Below are 19,938 nucleotides of genomic sequence, written 5' to 3'. Positions count from 1 at the left end.
TCCCATAATGCACTTCCCTCCAGGTGACAGCATGGTTCTCTGGCGCCAGAAGAGTTTCTTGTAGGCCTATGCTGTGGATTACTTGGACTCGGACTTGACATTTGTTTATTAATGTGCAACTTTTTAATCAATCTTCTTAAACTTTTTATTAATCTTGCACTTTTTAATTCTTGGCATTCGTGTAAGAATGCCAGTATTATTACTTTGCTGCAGCTTCATTCAAAGCCCTCCAAATAAAGGAAGTGACAAGTGTCCTCCTGATATATTAGGTTACTCCAGACGGCCAATCAGTGGTCTAGTCTAGACAAACACACACACATGAAACACACACACATGGGCAATGAGTTGAGTTGTGTATGCATAGGCATGTGTGCATACTAGGCTATATTAGTGCGTGCAAATCAATGTAGGCCGTATCATACATTTAAAAACAATCCCACACTGTAGTACCAGTTGCAGTACCCCCAACAGAATAGTTTAGGTAGCCTAAAGTAAGTGATACAGGCGGGCCTGCCTGCTTGGGTCCTGCAGGAGAATAGCACTGATTCCTTCCAAAAGGAATTCTGCATCAATTAGCCATTCATCTGGCCCATCTCCATGACAACATTTTGCTGCGGCAAAGAATTGGATTTCGGGGAGCTTGGTTGCTTATTGGGGTGAATAGTAAAAAAGTAAGGTTGCTGATTGGTCCAAAAGAAAGCCGCTTAACTACATGGAGTTAGTCATTCAACTTGTTCAAGTGCTTAAACTGTTTCAGTGAGAGCCCGGCCAGACATCTCCAACTTCAATAGGGGGGTCATCTTCGAAGATGAGAGCTCGCTGGATACTTGGGGCTATTTTCGTCTTTACAACTGAATGAATAGGTTTTACCATCCTCTTTGTTGCAGGGGAACTTCTACGCCGCGACCCGCGGAGTCTCCCTATCAGTTGGGTCCACATACGTAGACCCATGTGCCTATTTGAACTGCGGTTACAGTCCAAAAAAGAAATGGATTGAAGGCGCGTCAAAGGTGCACGGCTTTCTTCACAATGGCCAATGCGGACAGCGAGGTCAGAACGCTGCTGAACTTTGTTAATTTGGCCTCCAGCGACATCAAAGCGGCGCTTGACAAATCGGCGCCCTGCAGGCGCTCCGTGGACCACAGAAAGTACTTGCAGAAACAGCTGAAACGGTTTTCAAAGAGGTACTCCAAGTTGCCTCGCTGCCGGTCATACAGAGCAACGGATCTAGGGATGACTGGATCGGAACAACACAAGGCTGCAGTGTATTCTCTGGACAACATCCACCAGTCAAACCAGAACGCGGAGCCGGTGACATCAGACCTACCCCGCGACGCATCATATTGCAAGCACGAGGATACGAATCTGCTGGTGCCCATGCGTAAGCGCCAACTTCCAGCTTCTTTTTGGAAAGAGCCTTCGTCATCTCAGCAAAGTTTTACATCTCATTTGGACACTGTTGCTAAACAGACGGATGTATTCATTCCAGTAGACGCGGCACCTGCTGTTCCAGACGGCGTGGTGTCCAACGACGCCAAGTCTTTACGCGCGCCTGTTGACTCCTTGGTGAGCAACAGCACGCAGCGCAAAATGGACTTACCATACAGAGGTGCCAACATGTGTGGATGTTACTCGCTTCAGTACCACGGGCACATGTTGCCAAGGCACTTTCTCGTTCCACACACTAGCTTCCTCGACGCTGGGTGTCTTGCGTCAACGGGTATCGATCCTCATCCTCTTGCTCCAAATAGACTGGAGTACCAGGCTGGCCACGTCGTTGTGAAGCCGATTCCGACTAAGCCAGCACTCTCGTCATCAATGCTGAGTATGTTTGGATTCACTTGAGATGAAGTCAGGACACTATTAAGACACTGTAGTGCCCCCGGGCACGACACCTTGCTGTGCCCCCTTTATGAACAATATTTGTTAAGTTTGTCATGTGGTGCCCCCCAACTGGCTGTAATTGGTTGATGCCCATGGGTACTATGCCACTGGCACTTATGGATAATTCGGATCTGGATGAAGTGGACCCTTTGAGCTGGGAGTTATGTTTTGCTTTCGGATATACGGTAACACTTTATTTTAGGGATACATCTATTAGCACTAATACATACAATGTTAATGCCTGCATAAGTACCTTGTAAGGCATGTACTAAGCAAATGCTAAGGCCTACTAGGTCCTTACTAAGGTTAAATTGGTAATAAATCCTTTATTGTGCATGAACAAGACATTTGCGAATACATATAACAAATGTTTGATTTTGCTTTGTACATGCCTTACAAGTTACTTATACAGGAACATTGTATGTATTAGTGCTAATAGATGTATCCCTAAAATAAAGTGTTACCGAATATACTTTTGGAAGTGCTTGTATGCATTTGCTGATTCTGAGGCATGGCATCCCTCTGCTCTGCTAGGCTGGGGTCAACCAAGAGTGCATCTTAATATGCGACCTTGCCTCCTCCACTTGCGCTTGTCTCCTCGTCCCGCCTCCTGGCCCCTCCTCCGTGGAGAAAATGATAAAGTTTCCCAGCTGTCAGCCTAGCCACAACAACTTTTAAGGGACTGCTTTTCATTCACCATCCCAATTGCAAATGAGAAAAAGACTTTACAATTGAGCTTTTTCAAGATATTGAAATATAATGCTGTTGTCAGTGATGGAGGAGGCAAGTGGAGGAGGCAAGGTCGGATATTAAGACGCACTCCCAGTAATCTGTTTTAGCTGTGTCACTGATGCACAGTGTTGTTTTGCTGTTTTTAACAGATCTCCACAATAGTTTGTAGTTTCTCCTCTGTATGCTACTGAATTTACTGATACCAAAGACACATTTTCAGATGCTAATTTCCAGGTCAACAATGTTTTACCTATCACTTAGTGGTAGTGGTAGGTGAATGCTGTGAAGTTGAACTGACATGCAGACTTCCATTGCTTAATTTGTTTCAACTGTGTTTTCCCACTTGCTGATAATGTAAACTGTGAGTGTGTACAATTCTAAGGTCTACATTATTTCTTATCTGCAGAAGGCTTTCTGTTGTCTTCCGGAAATGCACCACTGCATTGCATGTTTTTCCAATATCATGTCACCGTGTGTCTCACTTTTTATGGCAGTAGTGGACACAAAAAGAGTTTGTGTAAGTCCACCTAAAGTAATTATGTTTTTCAATTGTGTACACCGATACCATTTTTTGGCCCCGATACTGATACCCGATACTGGCTGTGCAGTATCGGCCGATACCGATACCATATCGATACCACCCTATTTGAAATGTATATATATGAAGGGCTGCAGTGCATACTACTTGGGTGTAAAATCATTGCATGGCTTTGTCAGGCTGCTGCCTACCTTTGTGAAACAGGAAAAAGACTAATACAAAGTGAATCCAGCAAAACTTTTTATACTTTTTAAATACCTCTATGAAATAACTAATTTCAAGGCTGTTTAAGTGTCATACAAGCACCTGTAAATGGTATCGGTGCCCTATTTGTTGGTACTCGCCGACACCGATACCACCATTTTAGTGCCGATCCACCGATACTGGTATCGGTATCAGTGCAACACAATTTTTCAACAGAAAGGTACGGTTGTCAGGTCATAAGGGGAGAGGGAAACAGACCAATCAGAGCACACTGTCAACAACATAGAAATTCTCTGAATGAGAACTGTTGTGTTTTCATCACTGTGTACAGCTAATATGTAAATATGTGCAATAAAAATGATCATGGTGCTACATGTAACGAGTGTGAATGTATGAGCTTATGTTTTAATCGTCCTGAATATTTCCAGGAATATTGTAAACATGTTAAATGAAATGTTGATTTCAGTTAAGTACAGCCGGAACACACACAAACACACACACACACGCGCGCGCGCACACACACACCAATGAAAACATCACAGCTTAGAAAATGTGGTTATGACACTCTACTGTATGTTTTCACTGGGGTTGTCCCTCTTGTCTCTGGGAAAACGATACCTAGAAGTAGCCTATTTAGGAGAACAATATTGCCCTACAAAGGCAAACTACATATTTCGTCAAAATTGAGTTTAAACTGAAAATCGACTTAAAGGGACACTGTGCAGGAAATGGTCAGAAAAGGTACTGCAACTATGCTGCTCATTGAAACTGGGCTGCCTATTGCCAAATTTGATCTTTACATGAAAGTTTACAAAGTAATAAACAAATATTTTCTAGTATGGTCCAAGTACAGTCATTTTTGCAGCTAAAAATGTCTATTTCTGGAAATTCAAAATGGCGGACCATGGAGAAGATCCCCCTTCTCATGTATGAAAAGTGCAATTTTTCCAGTCATAATGAATACTTAGAATTTGATGGTGGTGGTAAGTATTCATGAAAAAGGTAACATTAGTGAATGGGCAGCATGAATTCTGGAAATAAACAACTAAAAATCTCACACAGTGTCCCTTTAAAAAAATAGACCTCCTCATCTTGTGACCTAATGGACCTAGGGTCCAAAAGGTGTCCCGTTTCAAAGATATTGCTACCTGTATGTCAAATTTGCAGTAGCCTAACTGCAATATCCAACCTGATGCCAATATTTTGAAGGTCTTTTTCTCAGTTTCAATGTTGGCATAGTTACTGCACATTGCCTGTGAGTGGAAGAATACCTGACATTTAGGAGAACAATACCTAACAGTATTTAGGATGACCTAGGGCTGGGCAATATGACGATATATATCGTTATCGTGATATAAAAGTGTATATGTGTATGTTGTGTGTATGTGGCAGCTATGTATGTCCAAGACAAATTTCCTTCGGGACTATTAAAAAGAATCTTGATCTTGATATCGTGACCTTTCTCCTATATCGTTTATATCGTGATAGTAATTTTATCAATTTTATACAATTGAATATAATTTAATTACATTTCATGTTGTCACAATACACACTATAAGTTCATGTAACTGTAAAAATAGGAACAAAAATATCCATTTTAAAGAAAGGTTGTTTTGCGACATGAAAAAATAAAGAGCAAATAAAGAGAATAACTGAAAAAGTATGTACCGTAATTGTGCTATATCCTGATATACATCGTTATCGTGATATAAAGTAATCCATATCGTGATATAGGTTTCTTTCCATATCGCCCAGCCCTAGGATGACCGTAGATCCAGTTTTGTCCACAGTACTTCATGTAGCATACAAAAATAGAAAGCCAAACTGAGTGCGCAGAATGATCTCAAAGATTGGGCCTGTTTTAAATTAAATCGGAGCTTAGAAAGTCAAACACCAGGCATGCTACATGTATATTTCCAGAATGTATTTGAATAAAAATATACAGTATTGTTATGGATAGAGAGTTAAAACCCATATAATTTTCAGACAAGAGCGCCACATTTTTGCCATACTTTCTCACAATGAGAGACTACAAGTCCCACCCAAAGAAGAGAAATACATTAACACATTCTCCAACAATGTATATTTAAGTAACCCGTTTTATATCAAACGTGATCAGAAGAATATCTTGTACAAGGTGGACATGAGATGCACCTTGAACACACAGGTATTTTACACACACACACACACACACACACACACACTGGACACACACACTGGACAATGGGTTATTTCTAATTTGCAGACTCCCGTCCTCCCTTGCCTCCTCGTGACCTCGTGATGATGTCACTAACAACAGAATTGTGTTTCAATATCTCCCAAAAGCTCAATTCTAATGTCATTTTCCCATTTGCAATTGGGATGATGAATGAAGAATAGTTCCCCAAAAGTTGTTGTGGCCAGGCTGACAGCGGGGACACTTTCCTGTTTTCTCTACGGAGGCGGGTCGCCAGCGAAACGTGAGGCCACAAGCACAGGCCGAGGACGGGAGTCCACATATTGGAAAGAACAAAGACACACACACACACACACCAACTAAGTCCATCCCACTAACGCAGGTATACATCTCAGTGGATATTAGGGCACATTAACACAATCTGTCGGAGGTGCTGCAGCCATGGTCTAATGCAGGGGTGGGGAACCTATGTCTCGAGGGCCGTTTGCGGCCCTTGAGGCCGTTTTATCCAGCCACCGATATAATTCCAATGTTACGCAGCTTCACATGAAATATGACATATTTTGTAAAGGCATATTAGAAAATACATTAGCAATACAATTAGGTTATATTCAGGGGACCTAGAGAAGTTGTGGTCTGTTTTAAAGGTGGCTGCCTTCAATATAGGCCTAAAGTATAGGGGGAATTCCTGGTTCGTGTTCATAGTTCGGCCCTCGGAGGACTTTAACGGCCCGCAGATGAATTTTAAGTGGCCCTTCGCATGAAAAAGGTTCCCCACCCCTGGTCTTATGGTTAAGGAGATGTAACCTGACTCTCGTGCGAGCTCACGAAGTGTAACGAAGATGCACGAAGCACTAGGGGTCTCGCGAGAGCCAGACTAAAGGAGATGGGCTTCAAATTTGATGTTTGCAGGTTAGAATCCAACACTTCCACTCCCCTACCACACTCCTTGGCTGGGGCGCTCTTGAGCAAGGCACCTAAGAAGGCAGTGGTTCCCAACCTTTTTCTTCAGGGACCCATATTTTTACCATTGTAAGCTTTAGTGACCCAGCGCCCCGCATGATAGGGAGTCACGTGATACGCTCTGTCTCCTGCGAAAACTTAGTTTAGTTATCATTTTATTCCGAGAATAAAGGTTTAATGCAGCACTTGAATTTAGTTGCCTCTATGCATTTGTCATTTTTTCAACATACATATGGTATTAAAATGAAACCCCTTAAAATCAAGAGGGCTTCGCGACCCCCCGTGGATCTTTGGTGACCCATAGGTTGGGTCGCGACCCATAGGTTGGGAAACACTGATCTAAGGCACCCATCTCCCCACAATGCTCCAGGGCAGTGTTGCCAGGTTGGGCAGTTTCCCGCCCAATTAGGCTGCTTAGGATGGCCATTTTGGGATAGAAATTTGTAAAAATGGGCCTTAGGTTGGGCGGGTTTTTCTGCAACTTTGTGGCCATAGAAATCAATAGAATTCAGTTTGAATTGGGTAGGATTTAGTGCCGCCAGGTGGGTTTTCAGCATTTTTTGGGCTGGAAATCATTCTCATATGGCAACCCCGCTCCAGGGACTGCAGCCAATACTCTGTAATATCTGTAAGTCACTTTGGATAAAAATGTCAGCTGAGTTATGTAATGTAATTGAAAAGAAAATAAAGGTCCGCAACACTGTTAAAGTGGACATGAAACATTACATTTATAGCATTTTATAGGCCTATAAGTTAAGTATAGTTTAAATTTATTTAGAGAGGAAAATTATAGCAATATAATCGTAGATCATTTAAAAAAGACATTTCGGATTCATAAGTTATGCAGGCGCCATATTCGGCGCCATCTTGTTTATGACATCATCGGGTGTGTTGCAAAGTTCTTCCGGTATCTCTGTGTTGGTTGGTTCGGTTACTCTGGGATACTGTGCTCTGCTGCTGCTCACCCGTAGCCTGCTAAAAACTTAGCTAAACTATGGAGGATGAAGTGGAGAGATTTAGCGAATCCCACGGCTTTCACCCAATGGCTTATGCTTTCGAGCCAATAGTGAAGGAACTGCGTAGCATTGCCACTACTGGGCATATGGAAGCAGGACTAGGGCTATGCGAATCGGTTTCGGGAGGTGAGAGCAGGGTGGGCAACATTGACTGGTGCATGTGTAATCATTGCCAGCCCATGTGCACGTCGTGGGAGTGCAAGTGTTGCCTTGAGACTGATTTGGACCATTTGATCGAGGGTGAGACGTGTATCACCATGTCTCAGATGTTCAGCATCTTCTGCCTTGAAAACGACGTATTGGAAGTGGCGATGCTGACCGGGCGGTTAGTCCGAAACGTCGTGCCATTAAATATTTGGGAGCATTTAACAGTGTTGCGGACCTTTATTTTCTTTTCAGTTATCTTACGTTTGGTCCAGCACCTGTGCCACTGATGTGCGCGCATTCTTTGATTTTCTAATGTAATGTAATGTCATGTCATACAATGTAAGGTAGAGTAGGTAGATATCAATGCACATTAGGGCTGTAACGATATTGGATCGAACCGAGAAATCGTGATACTCAATGTCACAATACTGTATCGTGATGCAAGGAGGCAGTATCGTGATATGTCCTTTCAAAGTTTTGTTATCCTTCTGTCCAGTAAACAACCATATGATTCGATGTGATAGTGCTTCCAAGCTTCAAATGAGAAACATTTCAGAAATCGAGAGGTGGGTCGATTTTTGACAGTAGGTCAAAAATCGTGACACGAACCGAATCGTGAGTTCAGTGTATCTTTACAGCCCTAGTGCACATTCACACAGTCTGTCGTCGGAGATGGAGCAAGATGGATATGGGGCACGCAGTCCGTCCGTTGTAGGAGGATATCAGGAAACACTCACTCAGTCCGTCGTGGGTGGAAATACAGTAGGTGGATATCAGAGCTCATTCACACAGTCCGTCCGTCATAGGTGGAGCAAGGTGAATATCGGGCACACAGTCCCCCGTCAGAGGTGGATGTCAGAGCCGTTGGAGATGGACTAGGTGGACAGGGGCAGTGATGTAGTCTACTTTTTTGTGGTGGGTATACTGTATATTTGAGCATTTTTGAAGTGGGTACACTGTATATATTTGTGCTATTCAAATCAATGGATCAATCCATTTTAAGTGGGTATACTGACATCCCAGAAATTTAGAGGTGGGTATACTCCGTATACCCGCGTTCTACGTAGACTACACCACTGTGGACAGGGGCGGTTCTAGACAGGGGCCGGAGTGGGTCAGCAGGGCCCCTGTAGATTTCTTTGTGGCCCCTGGGTTAGGCTGAACAGGTGGATGTCATTCACACAGTTGGCCGTCGGTTAAAATTATGGCTACTGGATTATCAATGCTGTCAACACAATCTTAAATAGTTTGTACTGGCAGCTGTTTAACTTATTTGGGTATTGTATGTTGTAATTGTATTTCGTATTTTTGTATTTTAAAATGTGTGTGTATTTTTGACTCTCTTTTCTTTACAACTGTGTGTAATAACTGTGAATTTTTAGTTTTGTTTTAACTTTGTTTTTTTTAAGGAACATCAAACCTGTCAAGGGACAAAAGAAGGAAATTAGCCTCTTGGCTACAATCTTGTATATTTAGCATTTTTGTTTAAATGCTGGCAATATATGCTGTCCCTTTCTTAAATAAATAAACTTGTAAACTTGGAGGTGGATGTCAGAGACGTCGGAGGCTGAGCAGGTGGATATCAGGAAACACTCAATCAGGGGCGGTTCTAGACAGGGGCCGGAGTGGGCCAGGCGCCAGGGCCCCTGTAGATGTCCTTGTGGGCCCCTGTGCTGAACAGGTGGATGTCATTCACACAGTTAGCCGTTGGAGGTGGATGCGGAGGCGGAGCAGGTGGATGTCAGAGACTTCGGAGGCGGAGCAGGATGTCAGAGACGTCAGAGGCGGATGTCATTCACACAGTTGGCCGTCGGAGGTGGATGTCAGAGACGTCGGAGGCAGTCGCAGGTGGATGTCAGAGACGTCGGAGGCGGAGCAGGTGGATGTCAGACGTCGCAGGCGGAGCAGGTGGATGTCAGAGGCGTCGGATGTGGATGTCATTTACACAGTTGGCCGTCGGAGGTGGATGTCAGAGACGTTGGAGGCGGAGCAGGTGGATGTCAGAGACGTCGCAGGTGGATGTCAGAGGCGTCGCAGGTGCAGCAGGTGGATGTCAGAGGCGTCGCAGGTGCAGCAGGTGGATGTCAGAGGCGTCGGAGGCGGAGCAGGTGGATGTCAGAGACGTCGGAGGCGGAGTTGGATGTCAGAGGCGTCTGAGATGCAGCAGGTGGATGTCAGGGCTGTTGTACTCCGGGTCCTGCTGCTCTGCTGGGATCTCTTCAGAACTGAAGTGTTGCAGGAGCAGCTGAGAAGAGAACAAAGATTAACACATAGAGTTGGTAGTGGTGTGCATTGGCACTGCCCTCACAATTCGATTCGGGAGGTAGCGATTCGATTCGATTCAATTCAATTCTACGATGCATTGCAATGCATTAAATTTCTACTGAAAGCAAAGCAAATGTTTCATCAGTCATGATGAGGCAATACAAGTAGTCAGATACTGAGTAACATTTTATTGGCTGTTTTCTGTATCAGTCTTGCAGTTTTCAATGCTTTGAAGTGCTTTTTCATTTAAGTACCCTGAAAAATGACAACTAAGTCACACTTCCATTTTGACCAGGACTCCCTGGCAGAAGAGACGATCAATGGGACAATCCTGGCTAAATAAAGGATAAATGAAAAAAAAAAAGAAAATATATGAATATGAATATGATGCAAAACCCCCTAACTTCATTTCTGAAGACCTGCACTTATATATTTTTAGAGAACCCCGTTTTTGGTTTGGTTTACATTCATATACTCGATAATACATATAAATAGTTATATTACATAAATAAAATGTAAAAATATACAATTTTGATAGCTTTGTATTCAATAAAAATGAATTAAGATTATTTTCTGAAAAGGCACTTAGGGGGTTTTGCATCTGAACTCTTCATGTATTCACCTCAAAGAACCTTCTCTCCATCTCCGGGTTCACTCCTTCAGTGCGCTGCTCGTAGCAGCATAGTACACAGGTGTCCGGCCCAGCGAGAGTCTTTAACGTGTCCACAAGGGGCCCGACAGACTGGTGGGTGGATATGAAGACAACAAATTCACCCGTTAAAGACACAGCGTCATAAATTTGCTGTAACCAGAATGTCAATGACCAAGTCTCGGTGCATTACTAAAGGCCCTGTGTTGTCGTAGTAGTGTAATACTATGGTAGTTAACTTTTCAATGACTATAACAGCATTCCGGAATGGCATGCATTTAAACAAAGTACACACACTAAGGGCAAAGCCAACTATAAAGTCCAGAGTTGATGTGAATGGTGGCGAATTACAGGTAGTGTATTTCTGATGAATGCATTATAAGACGCATAGAAAATGTGTATGTTAAACATGTAATTTGCCCAGAGATTAGAAATAAATAAACAGCCAACCTGTTCATAATAAATACAGTCTGCCATAAGAATCATATCGGGTGGAGGGAGGAAATCTGAAGCATTTTCACCCCTACAAATCATAAAAAAACACAATTAAGAGAAGCAAGTAGAATTGAACAACTGCAATACTTCAGAGAGGAAAGCATGAGAGGATGTGGGGAGTGGAACAAAGGACAGAACTGTATGAAAAAAGAACAGCTCTCTCTCTCTCGGAAGACATGAGTCTTCAGTGGAGACTCATCTCTTCCGAGAGAGCTTTCATGCATAAAAAAAACAACTACTCATCTCTATTCCTGGGTGCTTACTTGTACTACACTCAATAGGTCCCCCAATCCCACTATTTATATATTACTGCTCTCTACATGACTTGTAGGCGAAGAGAGTACACAATGTTGTTGAGACCTGTGGCAGGTGACTGACAGCCAGGTAAGTTTGAGTAGGGTATTTGTGTTCTAGACTACAAGTTCAAAAATTGGCGAGTATTTCTGAGAGGAGATTACAAGGCACACAGCAGAATCTGCGAAATACAAACCATTTCAGTACTTTGGCAGTGGCAGACCCGGATATCAGCGACTGGTTTACATTGATGTTCTTTTTCAGAAGAGCCTGTAGGTCCTCCAGATCAGTCAAAGTCACGTGGGCTCTAAATGACAAGTTTGATTAGAAGGAAATTCTATTGTAAACAACAGCATCAGTCTAATGTAAACAACATCAGTTTTGATCTCAACTTTCACCACCTGTCCTGCACTCACCCTAATGTTGCTGCCACAAGTCCTACGATGCCAGTGCCTGCTCCCAGTTCAAGTACATGTTTCGAAGCCAACCCATTTGACTTTAAAAATGCCTTTGTTTCCAAATATTTTGCCAAAACAATCGCCGCATCCCATACCACATGGCCCACGTCGCCTTTTAAACACTGATTCACTTTGAGCACAGATCCAGCATTTATATCAAGCTCTCTTACAAAATAGCTGTCTTCTTCAGACTGTTGCGACATGCTGTCCATACTTTTTATTGCAATTTTCAGCTCTGGAAAATAAATGCATGTAGAAGACCATTGACAGTTGTTGAGGCGATATCCAACAAATTCATTCAAGGCAGGTTTTGAACTACGCTTTTCGTGAATGACAAGCAATTGGCTTCACTTCTGGTGACATTTATAAACACAATGCCAAAGTTCAAGTCTTCCATCAGGTAGGATGCAGACGTTTCTCACTAGACTGCCAGATGCTAACACTTTTATTTGATTAATTTAAAACTCACCACTGGAGACTATAATTACTCATTTTGCACCCCCTTGTATTGTGTTAGTCGGTTTACGTCCATATTGATTCATTCATAAGGTTAACGACTTTTATTTTAAAGTTACCCCGGAAGTAAAAGAATATTGACGACTGTTACTGACGCAACCTTCCATATCCTGTCAATGCAGCGGTCCAAGTGGACATTAGCAAGAATAAAGTGTTGCGGCAAAATAGCTTGGCAAAATACTCCGTTTTGGCGGTAGTAATGGACCCTAACTGAGACATCCAGTTTTCAGTATATATTGGTGTACCCATGAGCAGATTGAGTTGGAAGCCTTGCTGTAATGGTTCACTCACCAGTAAGTTTACGTTAATTTTTGCCAGTAAGCTAGCCAGCTAACAAACTTAGCTAATCAGCTAAGTTAATTGCTATGTTGTATACTGCTCTCACAAAACATTATATATTGTTTCTCTAGATTCATGCGAGGAAAAGGACCCCCTTTGACTTTTGAGATTCATCTGGCCCTTCGAAAGAGGGCATGCCGTCATTGGGATTTCTGCCGAACCAGTGAAGTGATCCGGCTACCTTAGCAAAAGGGGAACAAGAGGAAACTCGGGGAATTTGTCTGGTCCTCGACGGGAGGTCGAAGGTCTTGGCTCACAACATTAACATAATTTACACTCTGCCAGATAACAGTTATTAGCGGTTTTGACAGTCACGTAAATTTGCGAGACCTGTCAGTATATGGGCCTAAGTTAACCGGCAAAACGGTGCAGATTGACCCCGGAGTTTGCCCATACAGCCGATTTAGGATATCGATACATGACAGATGTCTTGCTGCTTAATCCGAATTTAAAGCAATAGCACATTGATATCTCCGCACAATTCCTCTGTGTATGTGAAGCAGTATTTTTCTTCACCATAACCACATTTCTTAGACCAAAAATAATTGACTTGACTCATATTTGCATGCAAGCGATGAATTGCTTGCAGTTGCCTTTCCACTGCTAAATCAGAAACAAAGTGGATGCAATCAATTGCTCATCAATCGACCAAACCAAAAAGCACAACACATTGTAAGGTGCACAGTTAATAAGATTCCACCCAGCAACGTTGTAAGCGACATACCTATGCACAGCTCACAAAATGGGGAAAATGCTATCAAAGATATTTGGAAACAAGGAGATGAGAATACTGATGCTTGGACTTGATGCCGCGGGCAAGACCACCATTCTTTATAAACTGAAACTGGGACAGTCGGTCACCACGATCCCGACCGTCGGTTTCAACGTGGAGACGGTCACGTACAAAAACGTGAAATTCAACGTGTGGGACGTGGGCGGCCAGGACAAGATCCGACCCTTGTGGCGACACTACTACACGGGGACACAGGGTCTCATCTTCGTGGTGGACTGCGCCGACAGGGACCGCATCGACGAGGCCCGACAGGAGCTCCACCGCATCATCAACGACCGGGAGATGCGCGACGCCATCATCCTCATATTTGCCAACAAACAAGACCTTCCCGACGCGATGAAGCCTCACGAGATCCAGGAGAAGCTGGGTCTCACGCGCATCCGAGACCGGAATTGGTACGTGCAGCCCTCGTGCGCTACCACGGGAGATGGACTCTATGAGGGCCTGACGTGGCTGACGTCAAACTACAAATCCTGACTGAAGTAGGAAGAGAGAAAAAAAAGAATAATAAAAAAAGTGATTAACATAACATGACTTATAATGCAGATATTATGTAACAAGAACTCTGGAAATGATTATGAATCCCATGTATTGTATCATTTTGTATCATAATAACAACTAGATCTAATACGTTTCCAGGAGACTGGATGAATGGATGGGTGGGTGGATTATGTTGGTCTTCAATCTTATCTGCTTTATAGTATGCTGACTGTCATGATTCCTGTGGCATGAGCAATATGATTAGTTGATTGATTATGTGATTTTTGTCCTGTGGTTTTTGAAAGTGTTCTCTTCTTGGTATGGTTAAACAGTCCCCACTGACTGACTGTTGTCAAGCCGGGGTGAGGTGAAGTTGCCAAAAGGGGTGTGAGTCGAAAGAGAAACAATATAAATATAAATTGGTCTAAGAAAACTAGATGTGTGACACTCATTTATATGTTCACAACTAGACAAAACGTCATGTCACAATTAGTGTTGCATCGGTACCGGCCCGGATCGGCACTAAGATGGTGGTATCGGTATCGGCGAGTACCAATAAATAGGGCACCTATACCATTTACAGATACTTGTATGATACTTGAATGCAGACTTGAACTAAGTTATTTCATAGATGTATTTTAAAAGTTTTATTGCTGGATTCACTTAGTAAGCTTATTAGTATTTTTCCTGTTTCACAAAGGTAGGCAGCAGTCTGAGCCATACAATGATTGTACATTCAAGTAGTATGCACTGCAGCCCTTCATATATACATATTTCAGTGTGGTATCGGTATCGGCCGATACTGAACAGCCAGGTATCTGATATCAGTATCAGGGCCAAAAAATGTTATCGGTGCAACACTAGTCACAATGGCCAGTGAAGTATGTAAATTCAGATTGGCACTGCAGCTTGTCTAGTATCGAGCCAACACACTGAAGATGGTTGACCCTGGTGTGCAGAGCCGGTTTTACCAAGAAGCAGAGTAGGTAGTGCAGGTTCAGTTGTAAGTTTAGGAACATTTCATATAGATTTTTCCATTCAGCATTTTTTTTACTTCTAGGACTCCCCCGAATACAAATCCACCTGTTTCCAATTTTTTCCTTAATACCTTAATATTTAGTGCCAAATCCAAGATGGCTACCATTGTGTACAGAACATTCGCCATCCATGTTGTTTTAAGGATTGGATTTCTTCAGTTAATCTTTTTTTTTATTTCCAGGACAAAATTTCATAGAAAACTACTTGTTTCCAATGTTTTGCTTGTTTTTTGTGGGAAAATCAAGATGGCTGACATCATATTTGGCAAAATTGGCATATTTCAGCCATTATTGACTTTTATTGGTAATATTTGTTACATGACTGAAGTCAGCCATCACATAAACTAAATCCATTACAAAATCCAAGATGGCCAACATTTCATATAGCAAAATCAATATTAACATAATGATTTCAGGTCTATAAAGCCATTCATTTGTGAATTTAAGCACACAAGATTGTGTGCAGGTCCAAATTATTGTTCAAACAAAAATTACTATGAATCAATTAATGTACAGTACCTGTTATGCAGTGCTACCTGTACAGTAGTATTGCATATGCACTGGTTTGGCTGCCTATGTCAAGGCCAAGGTCTACAAAGTTGCTTCAGGGTCGGCTTCAGCTTATCTGAAGGCTATTAACACTAGAACTACCACGGAGGGGTCAATTGACCTTTTTACCTAAAAGCCCCACAAGAGGGTCATTTGACCCTTTGGACCCCCTGCGGACACTCCCTTTGTTGTGGAAATGTGGCTGTTAGCAGCTCACAGCTGTCACTTGAGACACAGAGTGTGTGTGTGTGTGTGTGTGTGTGTGTGTGTGTGTGTGTGTGTGTGTGTGGATCATTTCCAATGCCTGTTGAGTGCTGTATCTCTGCATCTTCGTTCCTTGGAGAGGAGCTTCTTTCACCACAAAATTCTTGAGGGAAATGAAGCAGTAGTCCACATGCACTGGTATTTATCCATCTAACAATTGCCAGGTTGCATTCACATGAGTCTTTATGGTCACATGGCATGGGAGATTCACACGTTACAGTTTTTCTCGATTGGTTTGGCTAATTTCTCGAAATTGAGATGACATTCTCAAAACAACACAGACAAATCCCCAAACCAACTTGCAATTTCCCAAAACAGAATGGCATTTTTCATTGCTTTCATCAGATATCAAATGCTTTGTACATGCCTCAAATGTTTAGTACATCTCTGCAGATGGATATGTACAAATACCCTTCAGTTGACACATTCAGCATACATTCAGCACATTTTCCAAATAAATTGACCTTGCTTATCTAAATGAATTAGACAATTCTCAGTCTAATGGTTGCCCTCTCCAAAACACGTCAGCATTATTTCATTGTGTAAGTCATCATATGCAAAGTGGTCTACGCAATTCCCAAAACAGTCAAGGACATCATATTTTAAGAATTTCATTACATAGTAAATTCATGACAGTGTTCAACAGGTCAGATGGTATTGTAACTTTACTAGTTAGTAGAAAATAATTTTACAACCGTGTATACTACAGTTTCCTCTGTTATTTGGCTAATTTCATGACATTTTTTTCAAACGACATTCTGTTTTGAACAATTGCTAGTTGCTTTGGCATTTGTCCATGTTATTTTGAGAATGTTATCTCTGTTTTGAGAAATGAGCCAAACCCATGAGAAACCTGTGATATATGGGCATTACTTTCTGTATATGAATTTACAGTAAAGAAAGTTACTGATAACTATCCTTGGTAAATTATCTGTGTTGTCAAACTTCAATGGTTTCACTCACTTTTTCATTTGTATACGTACATAGTCGAAATCTGTTAGCTGAACGTAGATAAAACACCTAACCATTTTGACTGGCAGTGCTTACACAATGGCAAAGGGACAATGTATTTTGGGAGTACTGATAATATATGTGGGGAAGAAATTTAGTTTTGACACATGGGTAAACTGTTTTTGGGGTGATATGAGCGAGTGATGAGGATCCATGTAGTTATGCTGAACCATCCAGTTTATTTTGACAGAAGGACTAAATGAATGCAAATGAGCCAAAGCAATTGAGAAGGATCTATGCCATTTTGATGGTACTGACTATTTATATGTGAGACGGTTTAGTGCTGATGCAAAAATGAGGTGTTTTGGGAGGTATATGACATTTTGCTAGTTATCTGAACTGTTGTGCAGAAGTGTAAGAATGTTTGGCCAAATGACCCAATGGTTATAGGAATGTCATCTCAGTTTCAAGAAATGAGCCAAACCAATCGAGAAAAAACTGTAATTCAACCATTATCTGGTTGCAGTCATATGATTCGTCATGATCACATGGGACATTCACACGTTCATTGATGACTTATATGAAGAAAATGTGCTGACATGTTTTCAGGACAACCATTACACTGAGAATCAACCAATTGGGATAGATCAGCAAGGTACATTCATTTGAAAATTCTACTAAATGTAAGCTGATTGTGTTAACTGTAGGATACTTGTACATTAGCCTCGCGAGCCATCCTACGTACTTCCGCCAAAGGATTGGCTCCACTACTGTAGTCTAGCCGTGCTTCTCTGTGGAGTGCCTGGAGCAGTAGAATTTTGATCGCAACGCCCCCCCAGAAAACAGCCAATAAGCGAATACGCCCCCCACGTGGGGGCGAAAGGGGGAGGACGCTCGTGACAATGACGTACACATCTGCGCCAGAGCCATTGGTCTGCGCTATGTTGTTGTTGAGTAACTGCCAACGATTGGGTGAGAGGTGTCCAATAATTTCAAACCATAACTGAGTGCAAACTTCCTGCTTCCTACAATCGCTTCAGAGCAAACAAATGCCAGACCATGAATACGAAATGAAATGGTAGTATTATGGGATGGTCAGGACCAGGCTACTTGTACATAGCCATGTGCAAGGAAGTACTAAATGATTGAGACATGAACAAAAGCATTTGAAATTTGATGAAAGCAATGATAAATGCCATTCTGTTGTGAGGAACTGCAAATTAGTTGTGGGATTTGTCAATGTTTTGAGAATGACATCTCAGTTTCAAGAAATGAGCCAAACCAATGGAGAAAAACTGTAACACACTGTCCGCCAAACTGTGCTATCTGTCTTTATTGCTGATATCTTCATGCAAGTTGCTATTTACCTGTGGTGATTTTGGAGGCTGACAGCCCTTGGGAAGAAGCTGTCTGTCCCTGTTTGTCTTGGCTGTTAGCACTGTAAGGTGTGACCGCCTCACCCCTCACCCCACACACGGCCCCTAACAGCCTCATTACCATAACAAAATGAGTGATTAGTGTATTAGGTAAAAGCCGCCGGGTCAAATGACCCCTCTCTGGTACTTCTAGGTAGGCAGAAAAATCCTGGTAGTTCTAGTGTTAAACCAAATGTTCTGCCTGGGATGCTGCAGTCCTCCAATTCCAACAATCTTGCCATGCTCTTTGCTCACATAACTAGGCTCTTTGGCATGACAGTCAGTGTACACCCATGACCCTAGTAATGGCCACACTATCATACCTTTGTAAGACCTTTGGCATCATGAAGTATTGGTGGCACAAATGTGAATGTAAATTGTGTCTGCCTCCAGAAATGTTGGGGCCCACAAAATATTTGATTTTTGGACCCCCATAAGGGCCCCTGTCAGTGCTGTTAGTGCTTGGGCCCTTAGAATCTGTAACATTTCACCCCCCCTAGCGGCGCCCATGTCTGATGCTACAGAGTATTGTCTCTATATTAATGTGTGGAATGAGGTGGTCCTATTGCCCACTCTTCTGGATAGTTCTATGAAATGAATTAATAGGATTGTTTTGTACTTCCTGATCAGTCTGTAGAGCTTAGTTGGAGGCAACTGGCCTTTTTTTTGCAACTGGCAAATTGCAAGCCAGTCTTTGCGCGCAACATTTAAGGTGTGTCACCCCAAACTTCAGATGTTCTACCTCTGAGGCATCGTGAGGATGGACAGAGGGCTCCACTCCTGTCATAAATCACACTGGCTCCACCTGCTGCTATGCTATTGAGATCAGGGGTCAGTTCAGATATAGATGAGATCTAGGTTATTTGCTAGTTCAAGGGTTTTTGGACACCATGTTGAATTTTGGCAAAATATGAGATACATGTTGATAACGTGCCTATCAAAATATTACCAATAGGCGTACAATACTGCAGAATGACTTTATAGACCGTAGCCCTTAACCCCTTAATGCACGCCGTACCTCCTGTGGCACGCTGTAATAGACATTGAAAGTTAACTAGCATAGTACTACAATACTATGAAGTATTGTGTTAGTAATGCACAACGACTTGGTCATTGCCATTCTGGTAACAGCAAATTTATAACGCCATGTCTTAATGGGTTAAAACACTAAAATGTCCTTATTTTGCTAATGGATTTTGCTTCTGAAAGTTAAAGGGAAAATAAAAACAAGTTGTTTTGTATTCAGAGGGGGTCCTACAAATAAATAGGATAAGACACATTACCTGGTCATAAAAAGAGCCGTTCAATGCCTTTTCTGATGTCATATTGAATTTTTACAACAGATTGAATAATTTTTTAATGAAGTTCATGTACTGGCTGACTGAACAGTCATTTATCCATTGTGAATATTACAAATACAAGACAAAACAATGACTTTAAATACCTTAAAACACCAAATACATAATTTATGCTACATGTCATGTCCGCCATCTTGGATTTTGGTACTAAAACTTAAGGGGCGGGGGTGGAAACAGGTTGTTTTTTGTGCAGGGGGTGTGGGAAATATAAAAAACACCAATTCCAAAAATGTATATGACATGTTTCTTTCAATTACATTCAATTGTGTTAGAATATGACCATATATCCGCCATCTTGGATTTTGGGCGTTTCCACTTCAGAAAAAAATTGGAAACAGGTGGATCTGAAGACTATGGGGTCTGTAGTTGATAAAAAACGCAATTTGGAAAAATCTATATGAAATGTTCCTAAACC

General features: G+C 42.1%; 3 protein-coding genes across 3 annotated transcripts; 2 read left to right on the top strand and 1 right to left on the bottom strand.

Moving 5' to 3' along the window:
* The first annotated feature begins 671 nt into the window (after positions 1-671).
* Positions 672-1,851, top strand: LOC134469933 (protein FAM181A-like). Its single transcript, XM_063223955.1, has one exon. The coding sequence runs from the start codon at positions 1,030-1,032 to the stop codon at positions 1,843-1,845; it is 816 nt and encodes a 271-aa protein (XP_063080025.1). The 5' UTR covers positions 672-1,029; the 3' UTR covers positions 1,846-1,851.
* Positions 1,852-9,803: 7,952 nt separating this feature from the next.
* Positions 9,804-12,130, bottom strand: vcpkmt (valosin containing protein lysine (K) methyltransferase). The gene is made up of 5 exons (XM_063183995.1): positions 11,780-12,130; positions 11,560-11,670; positions 11,025-11,097; positions 10,548-10,667; positions 9,804-9,905 (listed from the first exon to the last, which is right to left on the bottom strand). The coding sequence occupies exons 1-5, from the start codon at positions 12,031-12,033 to the stop codon at positions 9,804-9,806; spliced, it is 660 nt and encodes a 219-aa protein (XP_063040065.1). The 5' UTR covers positions 12,034-12,130.
* A 313-nt stretch (positions 12,131-12,443) lies between these two features.
* On the top strand, positions 12,444-14,230 carry LOC134434811 (ADP-ribosylation factor 6). The gene is made up of 2 exons (XM_063183422.1): positions 12,444-12,630; positions 12,748-14,230. The coding sequence occupies exon 2, from the start codon at positions 13,419-13,421 to the stop codon at positions 13,944-13,946; it is 528 nt and encodes a 175-aa protein (XP_063039492.1). The 5' UTR covers positions 12,444-12,630; positions 12,748-13,418; the 3' UTR covers positions 13,947-14,230.
* Positions 14,231-19,938: the final 5,708 nt, after the last annotated feature.

This window comes from Engraulis encrasicolus, chromosome 19, assembly GCF_034702125.1.
Source record: "Engraulis encrasicolus isolate BLACKSEA-1 chromosome 19, IST_EnEncr_1.0, whole genome shotgun sequence".
NCBI lineage: Eukaryota > Metazoa > Chordata > Actinopteri > Clupeiformes > Engraulidae > Engraulis > Engraulis encrasicolus.
This window is presented reverse-complemented; position numbering and strand designations above follow the sequence as displayed.

Bases quoted from the DNA above. Each gene is read 5' to 3' on its own strand.
- LOC134469933 (XM_063223955.1), top strand. From the start codon at position 1,030: ATGGCCAATGCGGACAGCGAGGTCAGAACGCTGCTGAACTTTGTTAAT.
- vcpkmt (XM_063183995.1), bottom strand. From the start codon at position 12,033: ATGGACAGCATGTCGCAACAGTCTGAAGAAGACAGCTATTTTGTAAGA. The intron at 11,671-11,779 runs GTGAGTGCAGGA...CTTGTCATTTAG, and splicing joins CTTGTGGCAGCAACATTAGG to AGCCCACGTGACTTTGACTG. The intron at 10,668-11,024 runs GTTGGCTGTTTA...TCCACCCACCAG, and splicing joins ACTGTATTTATTATGAACAG to TCTGTCGGGCCCCTTGTGGA.
- LOC134434811 (XM_063183422.1), top strand. From the start codon at position 13,419: ATGGGGAAAATGCTATCAAAGATATTTGGAAACAAGGAGATGAGAATA.